The sequence below is a fragment of the Anolis sagrei genome, chromosome 4, assembly GCF_037176765.1.
Source record: "Anolis sagrei isolate rAnoSag1 chromosome 4, rAnoSag1.mat, whole genome shotgun sequence".
Classification (NCBI taxonomy): domain Eukaryota; kingdom Metazoa; phylum Chordata; class Lepidosauria; order Squamata; family Dactyloidae; genus Anolis; species Anolis sagrei.
The window spans coordinates 149,938,639-149,959,932 of NC_090024.1; the positions used below are offsets into that span (position 1 = coordinate 149,938,639).

General features: G+C 38.6%; 1 protein-coding gene across 3 annotated transcripts in view; it reads left to right on the forward strand.

Annotated features, from left to right (window-relative positions):
• EVI5 (ecotropic viral integration site 5) overlaps positions 1 to 21,294 on the forward strand; it is an 89,922-nt gene that overhangs the window by 49,143 nt on the left and 19,485 nt on the right. For 2 of the 3 annotated variants that reach the window (XM_060773922.2, XM_060773921.2), the window contains 7 exons: positions 2,542 to 2,574; positions 3,107 to 3,253; positions 10,381 to 10,515; positions 11,710 to 11,850; positions 12,628 to 12,786; positions 15,849 to 15,995; positions 16,562 to 16,657. In XM_060773922.2, coding sequence (XP_060629905.1) covers positions 2,542 to 2,574; positions 3,107 to 3,253; positions 10,381 to 10,515; positions 11,710 to 11,850; positions 12,628 to 12,786; positions 15,849 to 15,995; positions 16,562 to 16,657 — 858 coding nt within the window. The remainder of the gene's footprint in view (positions 1 to 2,541; positions 2,575 to 3,106; positions 3,254 to 10,380; positions 10,516 to 11,709; positions 11,851 to 12,627; positions 12,787 to 15,848; positions 15,996 to 16,561; positions 16,658 to 21,294) is intronic. The other variant, XM_060773923.2, reaches the window with a different exon arrangement.

Here is a 21,294-nt window from a genome sequence, read left to right on the forward strand (position 1 = left end):
TGATATGAATAATATCGAAAGTGTTTTATACCATGTGTTTGCTTTAAAAAAAACCAAGCAAACATCAAAACCAAGTGCTGCTTCTGTGGGGTGTTTTGATTTGCATACACGTTGAAGCCGCATTTGATCCAAAATTGAACTCTGCTCGTACCTGGTTATGTTGGTTGTTGATATTTCTTTGAAAAACCCCAATATTCCCAACAAGTAGGAAATGTTTCCCAATACCCTTGTAGACTCTTCACTGATGGGGACGTGGCTTGTTCTCCTCAGTCTAGGAACACTCTTGACTTTTTCCCAAGGAAAGTACCTGGCCCTTTGCTTATATGATTGCATACCATGATGAGAAAAGAAAGCTGGAGAAAGTGTATGCTAGTCTTCTTTTTCCTAGGAATTTCCTCTATTCTTATTTCTTTGGGGGGGGGGGGGGGGGATAGCTGGAGGGATTAATAGTTCTCTTTTGAGCTTCCTCGCAGGAAGGGATAAAGTTCTTCCAATAATCAGAGAGGATTGTGTAATATATTATTCATGCAGATTGAGCCAAATACTTCTATGCTTTTCTGTAGTACTCTTGATTTCCAAAATATAAATGAAATTATAGAGTTGGAAGGTGCCTTATGGGTCATCTGAGTTCCAACTCCATGCCCAGTTATGTGTCTCCAGTTTAAGTATCTCTAGTATATAATTGTCCTGACTCTTTCTGATGATGTCCAGGTAAAGAGACCCCATTGCAAAGCCACTCTTACTCTCAAGAAGTTATTTCTATTTTTTCATCAAAATCTATACTTTAATTTCAAACCATTAGACCTGATCCTACCCTCTGGGGAAGCAAAGAGGAGACTTGCTTCCTGCTCTCTATGACAGCCCTTGAGCTATTTAAAATGTTCATTCATGACACCTGTCAGTATTCTCTTTACCAAGCTGAACAAGCCCATGTCCTTCAGCGTAACTTTGTAAGTTTTGCTCTCCGTTTTTCTTTATTGTTCTTCTTGTCTATATCCTTAAAATGGGATGCCCAGCACTGAAAATAGTAGTTCAGATAAGCAAATAGTGAGATGATTACTTCCTTCAACATGGAAACTATGGTATTATTAATACAGACTAAAATGTCATGCACCTCCTTTGCATAATATTGCTAGCTCATGTTCAGATTGTGATCAGCAATAATACCAAGGCTGTTTATGCACATGGTTGTGCTGAGCCAGGTACCAGTATTCCCCACCCTATAGCCATGCATTTGTATTTTTGGCTTAAATGTAGAATTTGGCGTTTGTCTTGGTTGAATTTCATTTGATTAATTTCTGTCCAATTTTCTACTTAATCGATCTCTTTTTAAAATTCTGTTCCTCTCTTCCAATGTGTTAGCCACCTTTACTCATTTGTTATCATCTGCAAGGATTCTCTGCACCTCGTCATATCCATGAATTCTGCATTTGGATATCCCCAGCTTAAAATTCTCTCCCCCTCCCCCCCCCCCAAAAACCCCCCAAGCCTTGATTTGCCATTTTGAATATGGGACACCATATTATTATGCAGTATGGTATCCACAAGTGTACTAGAACTATATCTGTGGGTTCACAGTCCATGAATTCAGCTTCTGGATTCAAATGTATGCAATACAGAGTATGTAGAGGGGAGCTTGTCAGCTACTTGCTTGTGCCTTCAAGACAGCAGAAGTGAATGGCTGACAGGGTTTGCTGTTGCTTTACTCTATTGATAAGACTTCATTTAGGTTTAACTGTGTCCTTGATCCTTGAAGGAGTGTTTGGCTTGTACTGTACAACTGTTCCTCAGTTTTGTCTGATTGTATAGATTTATAAGTCTAGTCAGGAAAGTGGGGGTGGCCAGTATGCTTGTAACTTGAAAGTAACCCTTTCCAGGTTGATAGTTTCCTGAATTATTATGTTAGTTTAAAACAGTGGTTCTCAAGCTGTAGATCTCCAGGTTGGCCTACAACTCCCAGAAATCCCAGCCAGTTTACCAACTGTTTCTGGGAGTTGAAAGTGAGAACATCTGGGGTCTCACAAGTTGAGAACCACTGGTTTAAAAGTTCTTCTCTGCTGCAAAATATGGGTAAGGAGAGCCTGAACTAATAGAAATTCCTGCTAGCATTGGATCAGGTTGTGTGTTTCATCTACTTCTTCTCACTTTGCATCACTGGACTTTTGTCTCTTAAGTCTTTTGTTGCCCAAATGATTCTGCCTGCTGTAATTAGCTTTATTTTTACGTGTGCTCAAATTATACCTTCTTTCAGTTCATGACACATCAATCAGAAAAGTTTTGTGTATAATTCTCCATCTAATAAACTGCCTGCTAAAGCTTAACACAGCTTTTCCTTCATTAAGACAGTTGAATATGGGATGTTCTAATTTCCAAACCAAACCTTATTTTGTGCTGCTGAAACACACGGCCTATCTGAATAATAATAAAATTATTGTGTATGAAAGTAGGTAGAATTTGGGCATGGTTCTCCACTCTTGATTTTGTCACTTTGTTTTCTTCTTTTTTTTCTCTTACTTCTATCTGATTTTTTCCTTTTTGTAGGAAAGTGCTTCCTTGGCAGATAGATTGATACAGGTATAGTTCTTTAGTCTTTCACCTTAATTTGTTTACTGCTCTCGGAGAATAAAAAACAGCTTTCTGTTTTTAATGCATGCTTAACTTCATGCATTTTCAAACTGAAGTCGGCTACCCTTGCTGACTGAATGACTTGTCAGTAGCAATTCTGTGTAGAATAATATTTAGATACATACCTGCACGTTACTCCTAATGCTACTTGAAATGCTTAGTAATTACTGGGTTCTAATTCTGTGGCATCACTAATTCAGTAAAATACTACAAAGTTGTGATGGATCCGCATGCACAATGGAGTAATAAATGCATGGACAAAGTTCTACCTAATGCAAAGTCACAATTGACTTTAGGAATACTAAATGTTTTAATGGAATGCAGTATTACGGAACTTTACTTCACTAAATTTATATAATGGCTGTAACAATTTTGTGATGATTTGCAAGAATTTAACCATATGGCAGTATAAATATGTAAAACTCTCGGTCTTCCCTGGATCGGTCCTCCATTTGATTTAAAAAGAAAATTATGTCCTAAGGGACAAGTGACAAGGGCCCAGGAGGCTGAGGAAAACTACCTCATAAAACGGGAGCTGGCCACTATCAAACAGCAGAGTGATGAGGCTGTTACTAAACTGGAGCACGCTGAGAATACCGTCAGAGAGCTCCAGCAGCAGCAACAAAGGGTAAGGCACCTGGTAGCACCTTAATCGCTCACCTTTCTCCTTCACTTGTGCTTTCCTTCTGTTAATCATGGCATGATCTGTCTTCTGTTACTCTGAATATGTTGCTTTTTTGTGATGTTCGCGTTAGTTAAGAAGTAGATCACTATGTATGAGCTTAATCTTTATATAGTAGACCCTCCACATTCGAGGCAGGGAGTTGGGATGCAGGACTCCCATAAAATGGAAGAACAGTCAATTTGTAAAACTTTGTTTGTTTTTTTACCTGAGAAAACACATTTTAAAGCATCATCTACACTACCATTTAAGATCCAGATTATCTGCTTTGAACTAGATTATATGGCAGTGTGGACTCACATAATCCAGTTCCAAGCAGATAATGTGGATAATCTGTGATAATCTGGATTATATGGAAGTGCAGAAAGGGCCTAGGAATCTCTAGGTCAGAGCTTCCCAAACATTTCATGCTGGTGACACACTTTTTAGATATGCATCATTTCATGACAGAATAATTAAGTTTTACTAGCAACCCCTTATAAGAGATATAGACACATACATAAACTGTAATATATGTAATATTGGGGACACAGCATATATCATAAAAACCTTTCATTTACTGTATATACTTGAGTATAAGCCTAGTTTTTCAGCCCCTTTTTAGGCTGAAAAAGTCCCTCTCAGCTTATACTTGAGTCAAGGTTATTTATTATTTTCCTCTGCTGTTATTATTATTATATTACATTTATTATTTTACTTTATTATTGTTGTTATTATTACATTTATTATTTTTACTCTATTATTGCTCTTATTATTACATTTCCATTATTTTACTATATTATTGTTATTATTATTACATTTATTATTTTACTATATTTATTATTATTGCGCAACACACCTTCATACTGCAGCCAACACACTGATGTGTTGTGACATCCAGTTTGAAAAGTCCTGCTCTAGATCCTGCAGTGTGATTCTGCCAAAATTGACCATAGACTTACACACAAGATTTGACAAATTCCTAGAGGTGTTCTCTGTAGGACTAAGTCCTCCAGCACAACTCTTCATTAAACTTCCAGTGGAAGTTGACACTTCCACTAAACATATCTGCAAATAATCAAGTCCATAAAAGTGAAACCCACAAATGTGGAGGGCCAACTGTATAAGAATACTTGCAGCTCTGTAGTAACATAGTTTACTCCAAAGCAGATCCTGTTGATTCCAATATATGGGCTTCCAAGTAAATGTGCTCAGGAATGACTTTTGATGTGTGCCCATTACAAGATGATCAGATTTCTGGAAAGTGGCAAAAGATTTTGGTCCTCATGGCAATCTGAAAAAAGCATTTACCTAATTTGTTATACCAACAGTCAAATGGTTGTTTCACACTTAGCAATGATAGTGTAGCATTTAACTCCACCTGCCAATGCAACATCCTATGCGATCCTGTGACAGGTAGTTTGGTAAAAACTAGAACTACTGTGTCTCAAAATGCTCCTCTCTAACCTGCAAATGCTAGAATCTGATGAGTTGTTGCCATGGCAGTTTAAATGAAACCATAGTGCTATACTTGGGTAGTGTGAAAGGGCTCAAGACAACTCTGGACATTTCTTTTAACAGCTTTCAAAAATAGATAAGATCTTAGCAACTGTAACTGGGCCAGTTTTGCATCCATTTTACAAGTTACGCCAGAACAAGAGTAAATATTTTCTGTCCATTAAGGCTGGTTTATATACATGAGAATACTCCATGTTTTTAGCTAATTATGAAAATTGTTGGGATTCTTTGATTGAATATGTAGCTAATATCAAATTTGACAGAAGTGGGGGAGTTCTGTACTTTCTGAATCCCAAAATGTTGGCATTCATCACAGGCCCTTCTACTTAAGCTTTCTATTTTTCTTTTTTCCTTTCTTTCTCTCACCTTTATATTTTCTTGCAACAGACAAAATATTTGTATTTTCACCTGTATATAGTACTATACTACTATAGGCGATTACTTGTGATCGAGTATGATTGTCCTCCAAGGGGAGAGTCTTGGTGGTGGATCCGTAAATGAATGTAGAGACCTATTTTGGATCCGCTTGGTCTTTTGCAATGAGGACATACATTTCCAGATATTAGGCAGTCCCAACGCTGATGGAATCATTCCAGAAGTTGAGTGTGATGTCTGTAGTCGGTCCACGTTTCACAGGAGTATAACAGGATTGGGAGGACAATAGCTTTATATACAAGCATCTTGGCATCCCTACGAATGTCCTACGAACACTCCCTGCTTCATTTTACAAAATGCTGCACTTGCAGAGCTCAGTTGGTGTTGTATTTTGATGTCGATGTCAATTTTTTTGGAGGAGTGGCTGTCTAGGTAGTTGAAATGGGCAACATTTTCTAGCTTTGCACCCTTAAGCTTTATTTCTGGCATTGCCAAGGGATTTATTCATGCCCTCAGGTAGAGCACTCTGTTTGTTTGTTTGTTTTTTTAATGTTTAATAAGAAGCCAAGCTTTTCATATGCTTCTGAGAAGGTGTTTAAAGTAGCTTCTAGGTCTTCCTCTGAATGAGCACAGACTACATTATCATCAGCATATTGGTGTTCTATAATAGAAGCTGTAGTGACCTTATTTTTGCTTTCAGCCTACTTAAGTTAAACAGCTTGCCATATATCCAATAGGTGATTTCTACACTGGTGAGAAGCATCCTGTCACTGAGGAGTAGAATCATAGCTATGAAGATGAAAAATAAAGTTGGGGGAGTGATAAAGCATCCCTCTTTGATGCCTGATCCCACCTTAAATGGGTTGCTTAAATGGGAGCCATTTCTATCCAAGAGAGTTGCCATCATGGAGGAGCCACAAATTGAATTCTCAACCTCTCCGGGGTCGAGAAAGGCAGAAATGAAGTAAATAAATAAATTTGTTAGGGCATCCGATTTTCAGGCTGGTCCAGAGAGCATTATGATATATTGAGTATATATACTATATCATTATGATATTATATGATATGATATGGTATATAGTAATGTAATGGGACATCATGCTTGTAGGATAAAGCCACTTTTTGACATACCCAGAAATTTATTCAAATCAGTATTACTGTCTTGTGATCTGGAAAGTGATGCTACTCTTTTTAAGATGCTGGATGTCTGAGGAGACTCTGTTATTACTCTAGTGTGTTCACAAAAACTGTCTCCTGCTGCTATCAACAGGACTCCACAGTATGCTGTGCTCTAAGTCAGTGGTTCCCAACATTTGGACTTCCAGGTGCTTAGGACTTCAATGCCAAGAAATCTCAGCCAGCCTGGCCAGCTGTCAGAAACTTTGGGAGCTGAAGTCCAAAATACCTGGAGGACCAAAGATTGGGAATCACTACTATAAGAGGAGGAACGCAAGAAAGCACTGACTGAATATTTTGGGAGATCTGACAGTTCAGTTTCCTGCTGATACCCAAAAGAATTTTGTGATATAATGTACTTCCCTTGAATCCCACCTAGAAAGTTCTGGTTAAAATAACTAAAACTGTCCCAAGACATATGTGTGTGTAGGTGGGAGTTAATTAACATAATGAGGATTAGTTGCAGTTTAATGTGATGATGGGAAGTTAGATGTTCTGGTTGTTCTGGTGTAGGGCACCATCTAGTGGAAATACTTGTCAATATGTAATTTTAAATTTTGTCACCATTAAACGGCATTCTTTATCTGCTTAAGTCTCAACTGGAGTTGGTGTGATTGATTTCTGAGAAAATCTAATATCACACATTTTAGAAGCAACACGAAATACAGAAATATGAGTGGTTTCAGCCCTATCCAATGCTGAGTCAGTGTCCCCATAATTGTCACTTTAGCCAATCTTTACTTCCATTTTGCCTTTATTCAACTGCGTATCTCCTAAAGAACTTCTGTTTGTCCCTTTCTGATTTGGAGGATATGTACTGCCTAAAATTCTGTTGTTTCCTCTAAGGACCATAAGAAAAAGAGAAATTAATTGTGATACGTAAATATTTCCTCCTACATTTGCTGGTGTTACTGATATTGGATCCCCACGAAAGTTTGGAGAAGTGACTACTCTTTTTTTTTCAACACAAGGACACCTCCTTGGGAATTTCTGGGTCTTCCAGTGCACTTCCATAGTCGACTTCTGGTCGACTTCTATGGACAGTGTCTGGTGGAAATTGACCACAGAGTTGCACTGGGGGATTTAGAGATCTTCAAAAATGAGCCACAGATATGGAGGTCTAACTACAGGTTTTAATTTTAATTGCATTTACTGTTCCCATAAAACTTAATACAGAAGTTATAGTACTGGAGCTAATTCAGAAATGATGTGGCTTACACTTAGTTGCATCAAGTGATTCCTGAGGTATTTTCTGACCTCACTGGGATTCCTGTGTAGTTCGCTGGATGCAAATTGACTGTTCTTTGTCTCTAGGAGTGTGCATAGCTATAGAATGTAGTTTCTATTCCAATGTCCAGACCTGAAGAGAAAGATGTTAGTATGAGGCAAAATATTGTTTCTGCAGCATAAAAAAGTTACAAACATTGACTAAAATTCATTACTGCCATTCCAAATGTGTTACCTAGTGTTATGCATTCATTATGGATATGGATTCCCAATCTCTGCATATTCACTAGTCTGGGGAATAGATAGAAATAATAAAAACCTCTAAATTCTGTCTTGCCATGTATCAGGTTCTACGAGCAGCTGGAATCGGTTCTCTTCCCAATTGGGATAGAGCTAGCTGCCATTCTTTGTTTAGGCTCCTATCCAGAGCAGATCACTTTTCATTCTGTAGTCGTCCTTGCAAGGAAATTTCCTTCTTATGCAGTGGTAAAGGGCACTAGATTTGGCAGTTCTTTGTCTCGCCCCCAAATATAGATAGCAGGTAGCAGAAATGCAGACATTTTATTTGTAATTTTCCATATGGCAGTGTTGTAAAACGTTTAAATTTAGTTGTATTTTTGTTTAAGTTCTGCAGCAAAATGTGATTCTGGTGCAAAAAGGTCCCTTGTAGTTACAAAAAAAGAAAGAATGCTGCCTTTTTTTTGCGAAATATAAATGTCTTTCTATCGATAAGAAAACATACCCATATATGAATACATCCTGTCTGTTTCTGATGGAAAGAGAACGAGAATTAAGAGGGTTCAAATAGGCAATGTACTTCTGGATGGGTTGGTGGGTGGGTGGACTGTTAGAGATTGTAATACCACTGAAGCCAAATCTTCTGTACTTTCCAAATATTGCCTCCAAATATTGTAGCAAAGATATATGTGGAAAGTTTAGCATGGTATTTATTAGAGTACAACAGTGATAGCTTTGAAGTGGCATAGAGCAATGTAGAAAAGACCAAAGTAATATAAAGGGAAGGCTAGACAGTGATTGGAGCTGCCTTAAAAATTGAACAATTGTACAGTAATTTGGTAACATCTATGAAATCATGTACAGGAAAAAATGTTCTTGCGAAGAGTAATTGCAGGGGTCATCATGAAGCTTTTATAGAGAATACATGTCTGTGGCAATTCAAGTACCCTCTGCATAACTGTATGCTATCTTATAGGGAAAGGTTTTTTTGCTATACTGCTATTTGTATGATTCTCCACTCTTAGTTCAATGGCTGCCAGTTGCAGAGGATTGAGAAGGAATCCTAAATTTTACTGGTAGAAAATATGTGCGAATTATAGTTGGAAATAGGTTCTCAACCTCCATAACGTAGGGCACTTCCAGACAGCACCAAATTGCGAGTTTTCTCAGGGACAAAAAAATCCAGGACCTGAGAAGAGGTCCACATACAGATCTGTTGGTCCCGGGATTTCTGCCTCTGTTGTCCATACTTGCTGCTTTGTCCTGGGGTTTTGCAGCCCACAAGATGGCTGCCGTAGGATATCCGCTGGAAATTTCATCAGTTTTTTCAAACTGTTTTTCCTGTCAAGAAAAATCACATTTTTCGCCATTTGTAGCTATTGCTCCCACGTAAGGGTATGGCATTTGGCCACCCTCCATTTTGAAGCGGGAGCTCCTGGAATAAAGGTATTGTCTGGATGGGCCCTTAGTTAGCTATAAAAATCCTGAAGCCTTCCAGATGTTTCTGTTTGCAACTTTCAGCATTGGCTAGGATTTCTGGGAGTTATAGTGCTAACTGAAGTGGAGTGCATTACTTCAATTCCTGAATTAGACCCTTAGTAACAAATTACTACAGACATAAATCTGTTAACTCTGGTGAGTAACCTCGCCATGGGTGATGTTTCTTTGCCATAGGTGGTACTTTGGAGGGGTAGTTGTAAATGCTGTGCCAAATAAAGATGCCCTGGGAGCACAAGGCTGGCCTTTCATTACACACCGCAGCAGACTGGGTGACTCATGAACTCTGGACTTGGAAAAACACAATGACTTAACGGCTAGCTGAAGGAGTAAAAATATTTAGGCCTTAAAATACCTCTGTCATACCTTCAGGTTGAGGTGCAGTTTGTCAACAGAGACCAATTTCTTGTGGCGCCACAAAATGCAGAATGTTCTGACTAACCGAGTGACTAAAACAAAGCTTGGGAAAACCGGAGGTGTACTTCCCACAGCTTTCAAAACAATCTAATGTCCTATTTAAACCTCAGGTGTGTGGGATATTGTAAAAAATCACTGTAACAAGCCATTCAGTGCAAGTTATTGTCATTTGGTTCCCACTTCCCAATACGAGTAAATCCTGTTTTGCTTGTCTGGATGATGCTCTAAGCATGTATTGCAGGAAACAAGCCTGTGTTCCTCCAAGCCAAGAACCCATCTTTTTCCTGCTTGTTACCTTGCTTTCAGTACATAGGCAAATATACCTGCATTTCAAGGTTTTGTCCTCTGTAATCTCTGCGACTCACCTATCATACACCTGCATAAATGCACATCTGGAAAATTATACAACTGAATAACTTTCAGTTGTAACCGTATCTACACATGTCTAGAACCCATAGCCTACCTACTCTTCCCCAGTTCTTTTCCATCTTCCACCAGAACAAAAGCATTCAGGAAGTTCTCCAGTTACCAATCCAATCTTTCTATGTGTTTTAAGTAGAGTAGAGCTTTTTGTTTTACTATAGTTCAGTAGGCAATCACTTGATCCCTCTATCTCAATATTCATGTTGGATTTACTTGCTCTACAGCACAAATGCAGTTCCCGTTATAGTGAAGATTTTGTTCTACGGTTGGAAAAAGAGCTGGTACAGGCGAGGCTCAGTGAAGCCGAATCCCAGTGTGCTTTGAAGGAAATGCAAGATAAAGTTCTTGAGATGGAAAAGGCAAGTGGAACCAGAATATTTTGTTCAATAAAGCTGAGCTTCCCAGATCTCTTGAACTTAGCATAACATCCCATAAAGTTTATGTTTAGTGATATGTAGAGTTTATGCTTTGCCAACACAAGAATGGTTCCTGCAGTGATTAAACTGTTTGCAAATAGAATATGTGAAAGGCCTCCTCTTGCCCTCTGACCTTATCGGTTTACTGCTTTCAACATCTGAAGTATTATTATTAATACATATTCCACCTTTCCCCTAATATAATAATAATAATATACTTTATTTATATTCCACTCTATCTCCCCGAGGGGACTCAAAGCGGATTATAAGTACATATATGGCAAACATTCAGTGCCATTATACAGTTGACAATTGACAAAGACAGTACATAAGCAGAGGCAAGGCTTCCCTCTTTTCATCTTCGGCATCTGTCTGTGCTTAACTCGGCCATAGATGGTGCTGTTGTTTCATTTTCCATGCCAAGGAGGCTGTTGTCCATGGATGCCTTTCCTGGTTAGATTTTTGCCAGCATGTTTCAGGGATAAATAGGTACCAAAGTGGTACCTATTTACCTACTTACATTGTTGTTTTCAAACTGCCAGGTGAGCAGAGCTGGGCTGATGGCATAAGCTCACCCTGACCCGGGCTTGAACTACCAACCTTCCGGTCAGCAAGATCTTTTATTGCACGTGGTTTAAGCCGCTGTGCTAGCCCAGCCCACTGAGACTCAGTAGTACCATTGGTGGATACATGAGAATTTATGTGGTAAACATTTCTGTCTTAGAATGACTCAGTTGTCCACTACTTTTTTAAACTTCAAACAAGCAACTTGTCAAAAAAAACAAACAATGCATGAGATTTTTGTGTGAGTCGTAGTACCTACTTTTACAAAGAATTATTATCCTGCATTTACGTGTTCAATGCCTTGCAGAAGTATTCACATGCTTCCCTTTCACTTTTCTACATTTTATCACATTACAACCTGGAACTGAAATGGCATTAATTGACATTGTTACCAGTTAAGATACTCAGTGTTGTGAAAATGCAGAACATTTTTGTGGTGCCTCAGATGTTGTATATATATCCCTCAAAATATGTCCTATAAAGACTATATTGTTCTTGAGTTCTTTTCAACTTTGTTATATGCTTTCTAGTGCCAGTGCCATCTCACTTTCTTGAAAACTTATTTTATTGCAGAAGAATAGTTCTTTTCCTGATGAAAACAATATTGCTAGGCTTCAAGAAGAACTAATTGCAGTGAAGCTAAGAGAGGCAGAAGCTCTGGTGGGTCTCAAGGAACTTAGACAACAAGTTAAAGATTTGGAGGAGCATTGGCAGGTAAGTCTTAAGTAACCAGAGAGTTTGTTGATCAGTAAAAGTTTGGATTAGTGGTAGGCAAAGGACAAGGCTGGAATCCATGCAGAGAATCACTAGTATGCTAGGTCTAGATGCAGAAATCCCAAGCATTCATTTTGATCACTAGTTTTTAGCAAATATTTATTTTTAAAAAAACTTGTTTATGTAGTTGAGATGATCATAAACTTCCTGGGAGCTATGTGGATTCCTAGGCTGAATGAATAAATAAGAAATTTTACAGCCATCTCATATGCTTGGTTACACAGAAATAATGTCAGTTGAGTAGTTCAGTGAGACTGCTGTAGGAATTGCTCTTATCCACAGTGCTCTCTTAAATTAGACATTTTGGTATGTACTGTGAAAAAAATGAGCAGATAATAGATGTTTCTGCTTACTGAGCCAAAGTTTAAAATATTATTGAGACTATTCCATATGTTGACAGGCTTTTTGTCCATATGATCATTTTCATGCCTGAAAGCTCCTTGCTCTAAGCCAGTGGTTCTCAACCTGGGGTTCCCAGAGGTTTTTGGCCTACAACTCCCAGAAATCCCAGCCAGTTTACCAGCTGTTAGGATTTCTGGGAGTTGAAGGCCAAAAACATTTGGGGACCCCAGGTTGAGAACCACTGCTCTAAGCATTGTGTTCCTATTCCTGCAACTCTGCTTGTGTCAAATATTTTTCGATCCTTACTTAATCTCAACTGAAGGTGTTTTTTATGTTCAAAACAGAATGTGTATTAAAACTTAGTAATGTTTTTAGCGCCATCTAGTTCGCACTACAGGAAGATGGAAAGAAACACCCAAAAAGAATGCTGTAAGTGAGCTGCAAGACGAACTAATGACAGTCAGACTCCGAGAAGCAGAAAGTCAAGCAGAGTTGAAAGAGGTAAAACAGAGGATGATGGAAATGGAAACACAGGTAAGAGCACTAATCTCCTAAAGGGTACTAGGTGTCAGAACTTCATTGAGAGCCCTTCTAGACAGGCCCTATATCCCAGGATCTGATCCCAGGTTTTCTGTTTAGCACAGATTATCTGTCAGTGCGGACTCATATAAACCTGGGATCAGATCCTGGGATATAGGGCCTGTCTGGAAGGGAGAATTCCCTGGGGGACAGAAAGCTAGAAAATAATTCATGGACTTGACTTAATACTAAAGATCTATTCATTTCTGAAGCTTGTGGTATGATCTTGGGCCAACCACAATTTTTCAACCCAACTTACTTCATAAAGATGCTAAAATGGAATAAATCCCTTTTAAAGTACCTTGAAGTATGTGGAATGAATAGAGAAAGGGGTTGTGTTGGTGATAGTAGGGGTATAAATCCATGACAACTTCACCCTCTTATATGAGAACATTGATTAACACACACTTTGGTGCTTCAAATATTAGACCTGTTTCTGGGTGTATTTGATCTGCTGATTCCAAAAATGGTATCAGTTTTCCTCTATTTTCTGTAGTTTTTGTGATACAGAACATATGTCATCAACCAGTCACCATTTGCTTGCCCATAGGAAATCATGATAACTGTTGTTTGATTTTCTATTGTATTTTTAACATGTTGGAAGCCACTTCGGGTCCCCACTGTGGGAAAAAGTGGCATATAAATAAAGATTTATTATATTATTATTATGTAGTCTATCCAATTCACTTTTCTGAATCAGTGCCTCCAAACAATTCAAGTAACAGGCCTAGAAACCAAGACACCAATAGTTTTTGTTGTTGTTGTTGGGCTGTGTAATTATTAAAGTTAAGTTTCTGCCCAGGACTATACACAGTGTGTGTGTGTGAGAGAGATATATATACATATATATATATATATATATATATATATATATGCACACATATATATACATATAAATACACACACACACACACATATATATATATATAAACTTCCTGTTGTCTCACCCCCGTTCTTAGCCAGGAATCATTTGTAAGTCTGATGTCTGTAACTCAGGAACTGCCTATATATAGTTCTCCACAGTATTCTCCCCATATTTAAATGTAGCAAAATATTTCACAAAATATATTATGCAGAGAAAAACATGTAACTTTTTAATGCAAACAATCTGTTTTCTGTGCAAAACGCCATGTTTTCTGCACAGAAAACCCAAATTCTCTGCTGAAAGTAATGGTCTTAACCAATATATCACCATATACGTTTTCACGGCAATTATCTTTGCTTTCCCTAATGCTTTCAGTCAGCAGGGGGTGTAGTTTGCTCATGTAGGTACTGCAAATGACATGTGACACCACTTAATACTGAATCCATATAGGGTTTTTTTTTACCTGTAAGCACTGCAGATACAAATTTTGCATTTAAGAAACTCATAAGACTTTATTCTAAATGAGCTTAACACTTTGTTTTATAAGCTGTCTTTTTTGTGCTCTATAGCAAATGGATCACAACCTTAATTAAGGAGATCATAGGTGTCTCCTTCAAGATTACTTTCAGTAAATGAATGGAGATAAATAATCCATGTTTATATCCCAAAATTTGCTGCAATTTATCACTTAGAATGATCAGATGGGATAGGTGACCAGTACATTCTGCAGACAGTGAGATGTGCCATCATTTTGTGAATGCTAATATGGAATTACCTACAGATAGAATCATGGACGACACCACAAGAGCCATCTAGTCCAATTACCTGCCATGCAGGAACAAACATAGCTTGGATACATAGGTTATTTGAAAATACAAGTCTCTTAGCAATGTATGTGTATTTGGGTCAATGGGCAGATAGAGGCAGATGTTGTAGAATGAATGCAGTTTGACATTGCGTTTAATGATATTGCATCATGATAAGGAATTCTGAGAGTTGTAATTTTTCAAGGACTTTAGCCTTCTCTGCCAAAGATTGCTGGTGCCTCACCAAACTCCAGGAGGCCCTGGTGGCACAGTGGATTAAACTCTTGTGCCGGCAGGACTGAAGACCGACAGATCGGAGGTTCAAATCCATGAAGAGTGTGGATGAGCTCCCTCTGTCAGCTCCAGCTCCCCATGTGGGGACATGAGAGAAGCCTTCCACAAGGATAGTAAAATATCAAACATCCGGGTGTCCCCTGGGCAACGTCCTTGCAGACGGCCAATTCTCTCACAGCAGAAGCGACTTGCAGTTTCTCAAGTCACTCCTGACACACGCACACACACAAACCAATCTTATAGCATTGAGGCATAGTGGTTAAAGTAGTGCAGGCTACATTCATTCTCCTGTATTGTTGACCCCACAGACAGGGATATGAAGGCACTTTTGTTTTGCTTATTTGGGTATCTGTTATTGAATGCCCATCTTTTCCTGTGTTGTTTGGTGCTCGGGGCAAAGGCATGATTGTCTGGTTAGATAACTAGGCGTCTTCATAATCTGTTTTAATGCAGCTCTGCAAGTCTAACAAAAGGAAGAGGCTAATAAATCACTTTTTAAGAACTAAGCTGTGGGTATTCTTGATCTAGTAACCTGCCTTGGTCGTAAGAGCAGCCATCACTGCTGAATATATTTGGCAGAATACACCTTGTATAGTACACATAAGTGAGGTGCTTTCCTAGAAAAGTGCTACAACTATTCAACATCTAAATACATTGGTGGATGCATAGTATTGTTGTTCATTTGTTCAGTCATTTCCGACTCTTCGTGACCTCATGGACAAGCCCACGCCAGAGCTCCCTGTCGGCCGTCACCACCCCCAGCTCCTTCAAGGTCAATCCAGTCACTTCAAGGATGCCATCCATCCATCTTGCCCTTGGTCGGCCCCTCTTCCTTTTTCCTTCCTTTTTCCCCAGCATAATTGTCTTCTCTAAGCTTTCCTTTCTTCTCATGATGTGGCCAAAGCATAGTATTGGCAGCAAGAAAATGTTTATGTCTTGGTATGACTGCAGTGCCGAGAAAATTTAAAAGTATTTGTGCTGATTTAAAAGTATTTACTGCCACAAAAGTATTGAATGGAAGGATAATGTGTTCCCTTTTCTCTCCATATCAGAGCCAGATAAATAGTAACCATTTGAGAAGGGCTGAACAAGAGATCGGCAAGCTTCAAGGGAAGGTCCAGCATCTCTCTACACAAAACAAAGGACTTATAGCTCAGTTAACTGAATCGAAGCGAAAACAAGCAGAGATTGAGTGCAAGGTACATCACAATATTTTATATGTTGTAATGCTGTTAATCTCATTTAAATGTTTAATTGAAATGTTTATTTAATTGTATATTGGAAGAATATTGTTTTTAAGGCATTGAATTATTGCCTATGCTGTAAGCCGCCTTGAGTCCCCCTCAGGGTCAAGAACGGTGGGATATAAATATAGTAAATAAATAAATAAATAATACATCATTTAGAAAAATAAAATGTAACCAATGTCTTCTATATAGATCTTTCAGAGTTAACAATCCATAGTCGTTGGTTTCACCTGATATATTTTTTAGGATGACTATTAGATTTAATGCTGGATTATAAGGAATATTGTCAGGTAATACATTAGATAAATATGCTGACAAAGCATTAGATTTTTTAATGTTTACATTTTATATACCTCATGTAAAATTTTGAAGAACATGCCCAGAAAACTCTATTCCTAGGAAAATCTCCTGGATTCAATCATTTGTTGTGCATTTCGAAGCACAAGTTCTGTTATACTTCTAACTGCTGTGCAGCCAGACATTTTGTTTCGTGAACTTTTCCTTTTCCTTATTTCCAGAATAAGGAAGAAGTGATGGCTGTAAGACTCCGAGAGGCAGACAGCATAGCAGCTGTCGCAGAACTCCAACAACATATTGCAGAACTGGAAATCCAGGTAAGAATGGTTTGGCACATAGTGGAGGAGCTCTTATTAATTCATTTCTAAAGTAGTCATAGAACTATGAGTTGGAACAGATGTTAGAGGTCATATAACTCAATTTCACTGAACAACACACATTTTAGTGCCTCAGATATTAGCCCTGTTTCTGGGTATATTTGACCTACTGATTCCAAAAATAGTGCCATTTTTCCTCTATCTGCTCTACTTTTTAAGATACACAGCATATGCCATCTATCAGTTGCCATCTGCTCACCCATAGAAAACCATGCTAACCGTATCAAAGAAACTAGAGCTGATGTGGTCTATTTGATGCAATTTTCTGAATCATCCCCCCTCATAATCCCAAAAACAGGCCTAAAAACCAAGACACCAATAATTGGGATGGGTTGGGGGGTGTTGGGCTGTGTTATGTGCTCAGTGCAAGATGTAAGATACCAATCCTGACAGCTTATTGTTCCTCTTTCCTGTACAGTTGTAATGCCACCTATCTACTATTGCTGTGTACCTCCATGTTGTTTCTGACTTATGGTGACCCTAACACAAATATATCATACAGTTAGGCTTAGGTTTAGGTTTAAGGAGTGACTTGCCCAATCTAACTCAGTGAGTTTCGGTGACAGAGAAGGAAATTGAACCTTATCTCCAGAACTGTAGTCTAATGCTCAAAGCATTACACTATGTGTGTTCTCTGCAGTGGTCCAAGAACCAACAATAGGATACAATGTTCATCCTTATTTCAACTTTTGGTGCTCTTTATGAATTTTTTTGCTAATTATTGTTTACTCTTGACCAAGGATTTGAATTATGACAGTTTTGTGCTCAAATTCCAGTAACTTAAAACACTGCTAATACAGCTCCCACTTTTGAATGTTGCAACATCCATTGTGTTACATAGTTTATGTTGTGATGACTCATCCCATTTGCAGAAAGACATGGGCTTCTGGGAGTAGACAGAAACAACGATGTGGCTATGCATCTTGAGCTGTTGTGTATTACTTTGTGTGTTTTCTTTGGTGAACTGAGAAATAATAATAATAGTACTTTATTTCTCTACCGCCTTATCTCCTCAAGGGAACTCAGGATGGTTTCCAACAAATATAAGGCAAAACATTCAATTGCCCCGAAGGAAAACCATACAGATAAGTTAAAATAAACATCACAAAACATAAAATCCTACTAAAACATACACAAAAAATTTAAAAACCCAATTTCATTATAACTCCATCAGACAGGTTCAAAATATTAATGGACAGGATTACGAAGTGCACGTGGCCAACTATAAAGTGTTGGGCAAGTGATAGTGCAACAGTGTATCATGAGGCCGGGGAAGTGGATAAAGTGCAGAACAGAGTACAGTGTTCACTCACTTATTGCGGGGGGTTCCGTTCCAGGACCACCCGCGATAAGTGAAAATCCGCGAAGTAGGGATGCCATATTAATTTTAATATTTATACATTATTTTATATATTTTATTTATTATTTTCTTACCTGCGCTTCCTTACCTTCCTCCCGGCCCATCCCAAGAGCACCTGCCAGCCTCCCTAGCCTCTGCAGAGCCTCCAGAGCCACACAGGCAGCAGCAGGCCAGGGAGACAGGCCTTCTCCTCAGGCCACTGCACTTCCAGGTCCCTGGCTTCCACTGGTCGTAAATATTTAATATTATATATTTTTATTAATATTTTTAAACACCCGTGAAACAGTGAGTCTACTAAAAGCGAACCGCAAAGTAGCGAGGGAACACTGTACTATCTGACAGGCTAGAGAAGGGCCTAGAGACTAATTCTCAAAAACCTGCTGGAACATCCAGGTTTTCAGGTGAATGTGGGGGCTTGCCTAATCTCTCCGAGGGGGGTTCCAAAGTTGGGGGTCTACCACTGAGATGCCCCTCTCCCTCGTCCCCGCCAACCGTGCTTGTGACGATGACAGAAGCAAAGGAGGGTCTTCCCAGCAGATCTTTGAGCCCGCATCGGTTCATAGGGGACATGTGATCACAAAGATAGGAAGGGCCCAAACCATTTAGGGCTTTGTAGATCATAAGCTGCACCTTGAATAGGTACTGGCAACTTATCGGCAGCCAGTGGAGCTACTTTAGTAGGGGCGTCGTGCGTTCCCCATAGTTAGCTCCATTTAGAAGCCTGGCTGCTGACCTTTAAGATTTTTTATAAATATGATAGTGCGTGCTAAAGGGACTAGTATTATTAGCAAATGTTTGTCTAACACAGTGCTTTATTTAGCATTTTTGTATCATTGACTTAAACCGCGCGTATGGGTTTTCTTTGAGAAGAAGCCACAGTGCTTTCCTTTTGTCTATTTTTCTACGAAAATTCTGAAACCAAAGTCGTGAGGTCCACTTCTGTCCTGCCAATGTTTTAGCTGGTATTACTAAGCACAACAAACCTAAGACTCATCAGCATAATTTCCAAATTTACTAAATTGAAATAGTCTTGACTTGTCCTTATTCACGCAAACAAGACAACTTTCTGCTTAGACAGTGGAGAAAACTTGATAAATAGTTCATAACTCTATGTTTTAAGATCAGTTAAGGTTGGGTTGGGTAGAGTAACAGTTCAACAGATTCTCTTCTTTATCTGAGAATCCATGGGTTCTACTCCTTGGTCAAAATGGGATTATGGCAGTTATCCTAAATCATTCAGCTTTCTGTGAAATGCCTAACAGTATTAAACATGTAAAATGAGCTTGACTACTACACCCACATTACTACTGAAATTACTTTATATGCAAGTCCCTAGATGAAATGAAATCACAGTTTTGTAACACAATCAAAGGAATCAACACCTCACTACCTCTGAGGATGCTTGCCATAGATGCAGGGGAAACATCAGGAGAAAATGCCTCTAGAACATAGCCATATAGCCTGAAAAAACCTACAGCAACCCAGGAATCAACAGTGGTTGTTTTTCAGCAAAATGAGCTGTGGCTTTTCATATCCATGACTTCCGTGAGTTAATTGAAAGAGTCTGTAGTTAGGATGGTCCATGTCATTGTACTTCTCATTTTTGTGTATAATTATGAAAGCTGACAGTTGAGAAAATGGATAAGAAGAAAATCAACTCATTTGAATGTGTTGCTGGAGAAGAGTCCTGAAGATACAATTGATTGCTTAAAAGATAAATAAATTGGTCCTAGAATCATAGAGTTGGAAGAGGCCATAATGTCCATCCAGTCCAAGCCCCTACAATGCAGGAAAAGCACAATCAAAGCACTCTCAACAGATGGCCATATAGCCTCTTTTTAAAAGGCTCCAAAGAAGGAGCTTCCATCATCCTCCAAGGCAGAGAGTTTCAATGCTGAACAGCTCTTATGGTCAGGAAGTTCTTCCTAATGTTCAGGTGGAATCTCCTTTCCTGTAAGTTGACCCCATTGCTCTGAGTCCTAGTCCCCAGGGAAGCAGAAAACAAGTCTGCTCCCTCTTCCCGATGATGTTCTTTCAGATAGCTAAACATGGCAATAATGTTCACCTCTCAACCTTCTGTTCTTTAGCCTAAAGATACCTATGAGGAGCTCCTGAAAGAGCTGAGTATCTTTAGGCTACAGAATTACAAATTACAAATTCACCTAACAGCATATTGTCTAGCCCACATTTTCCTAGCTTGTTTGCAAGTAGATCATCGGGACCTCATCAAAGGCCTTACTGAAATCAAGATACAGTAAATCAGGTCTAGAAGTCAAGCTGACTAGATTAAGGATGTCATACTTTGGCCATATCATGAGAAGAAATGACTTACTATAAAAAAGGATCATGCTTGGCAAAGAGGAATACTGCATTCCGGACTCAGGGAAGGCATGGCTAAACTGAGGCTGCAAAACCAGAGCTGGGTTGATGACTAACGAGTGACTTGAAGATCTCTCATTCATCGGGTCATAAGTTGAGGGCAGCTAACAACAACAAATATAGATAAAATAATATAATATTAAAAAATTGCAATTGTGTATGTACACACAAAAACACAATTACCTAATTCTGATTGACTGCATTCAGGTTTTTTTATTACAATTATATGTATAAAAGTGGGAAGTGTGGAGCTTTGCATAAATAATTTACCTTGCTGTTTTGTGTCAGTCTTTTAAATGTTGTGTATACTGCAAAAAACAACTTGTCAATGGTTTCTAGAATTAATTTCTTTAACAAAAGTCTTTTTGAGGAATAATATATTCCAAGAAACTAAGGCTTTCTTTAAACCTCATATACCTTTCTTTAATATCTGTAAGATTTTCTACAAACACCTTGTGTCCTGAAGTTCTAAAGAGAGAATTTCCATTTTCACAATTACAGGAAACCATTTTTTGTACTTTTGCAGTCTGATGTGTTTTCTGAAAGCTTAAAATGAATCACCCCGGTCACCCAAAGGCCACACAACCCCCACAATTGCCCTGATGAATAAACCTAATTTAGTATTCGGTAAAAATTCTTATTGCCATGTAGCACAAGCTCATAAAAAAAAATCCGGACAAGAGGCAGGCTATTCCAATGTAGCTGTTCTTCAATGTGCCAGAAAACACCACGACATTACTATTGAATTATCTGAAGGATAATTTTGGAGGGTAAACACTAAAATAAGAAGAGGCAACCAAGATATAATTCTGGTGTTGACAGATACTTCTGTAAAAAG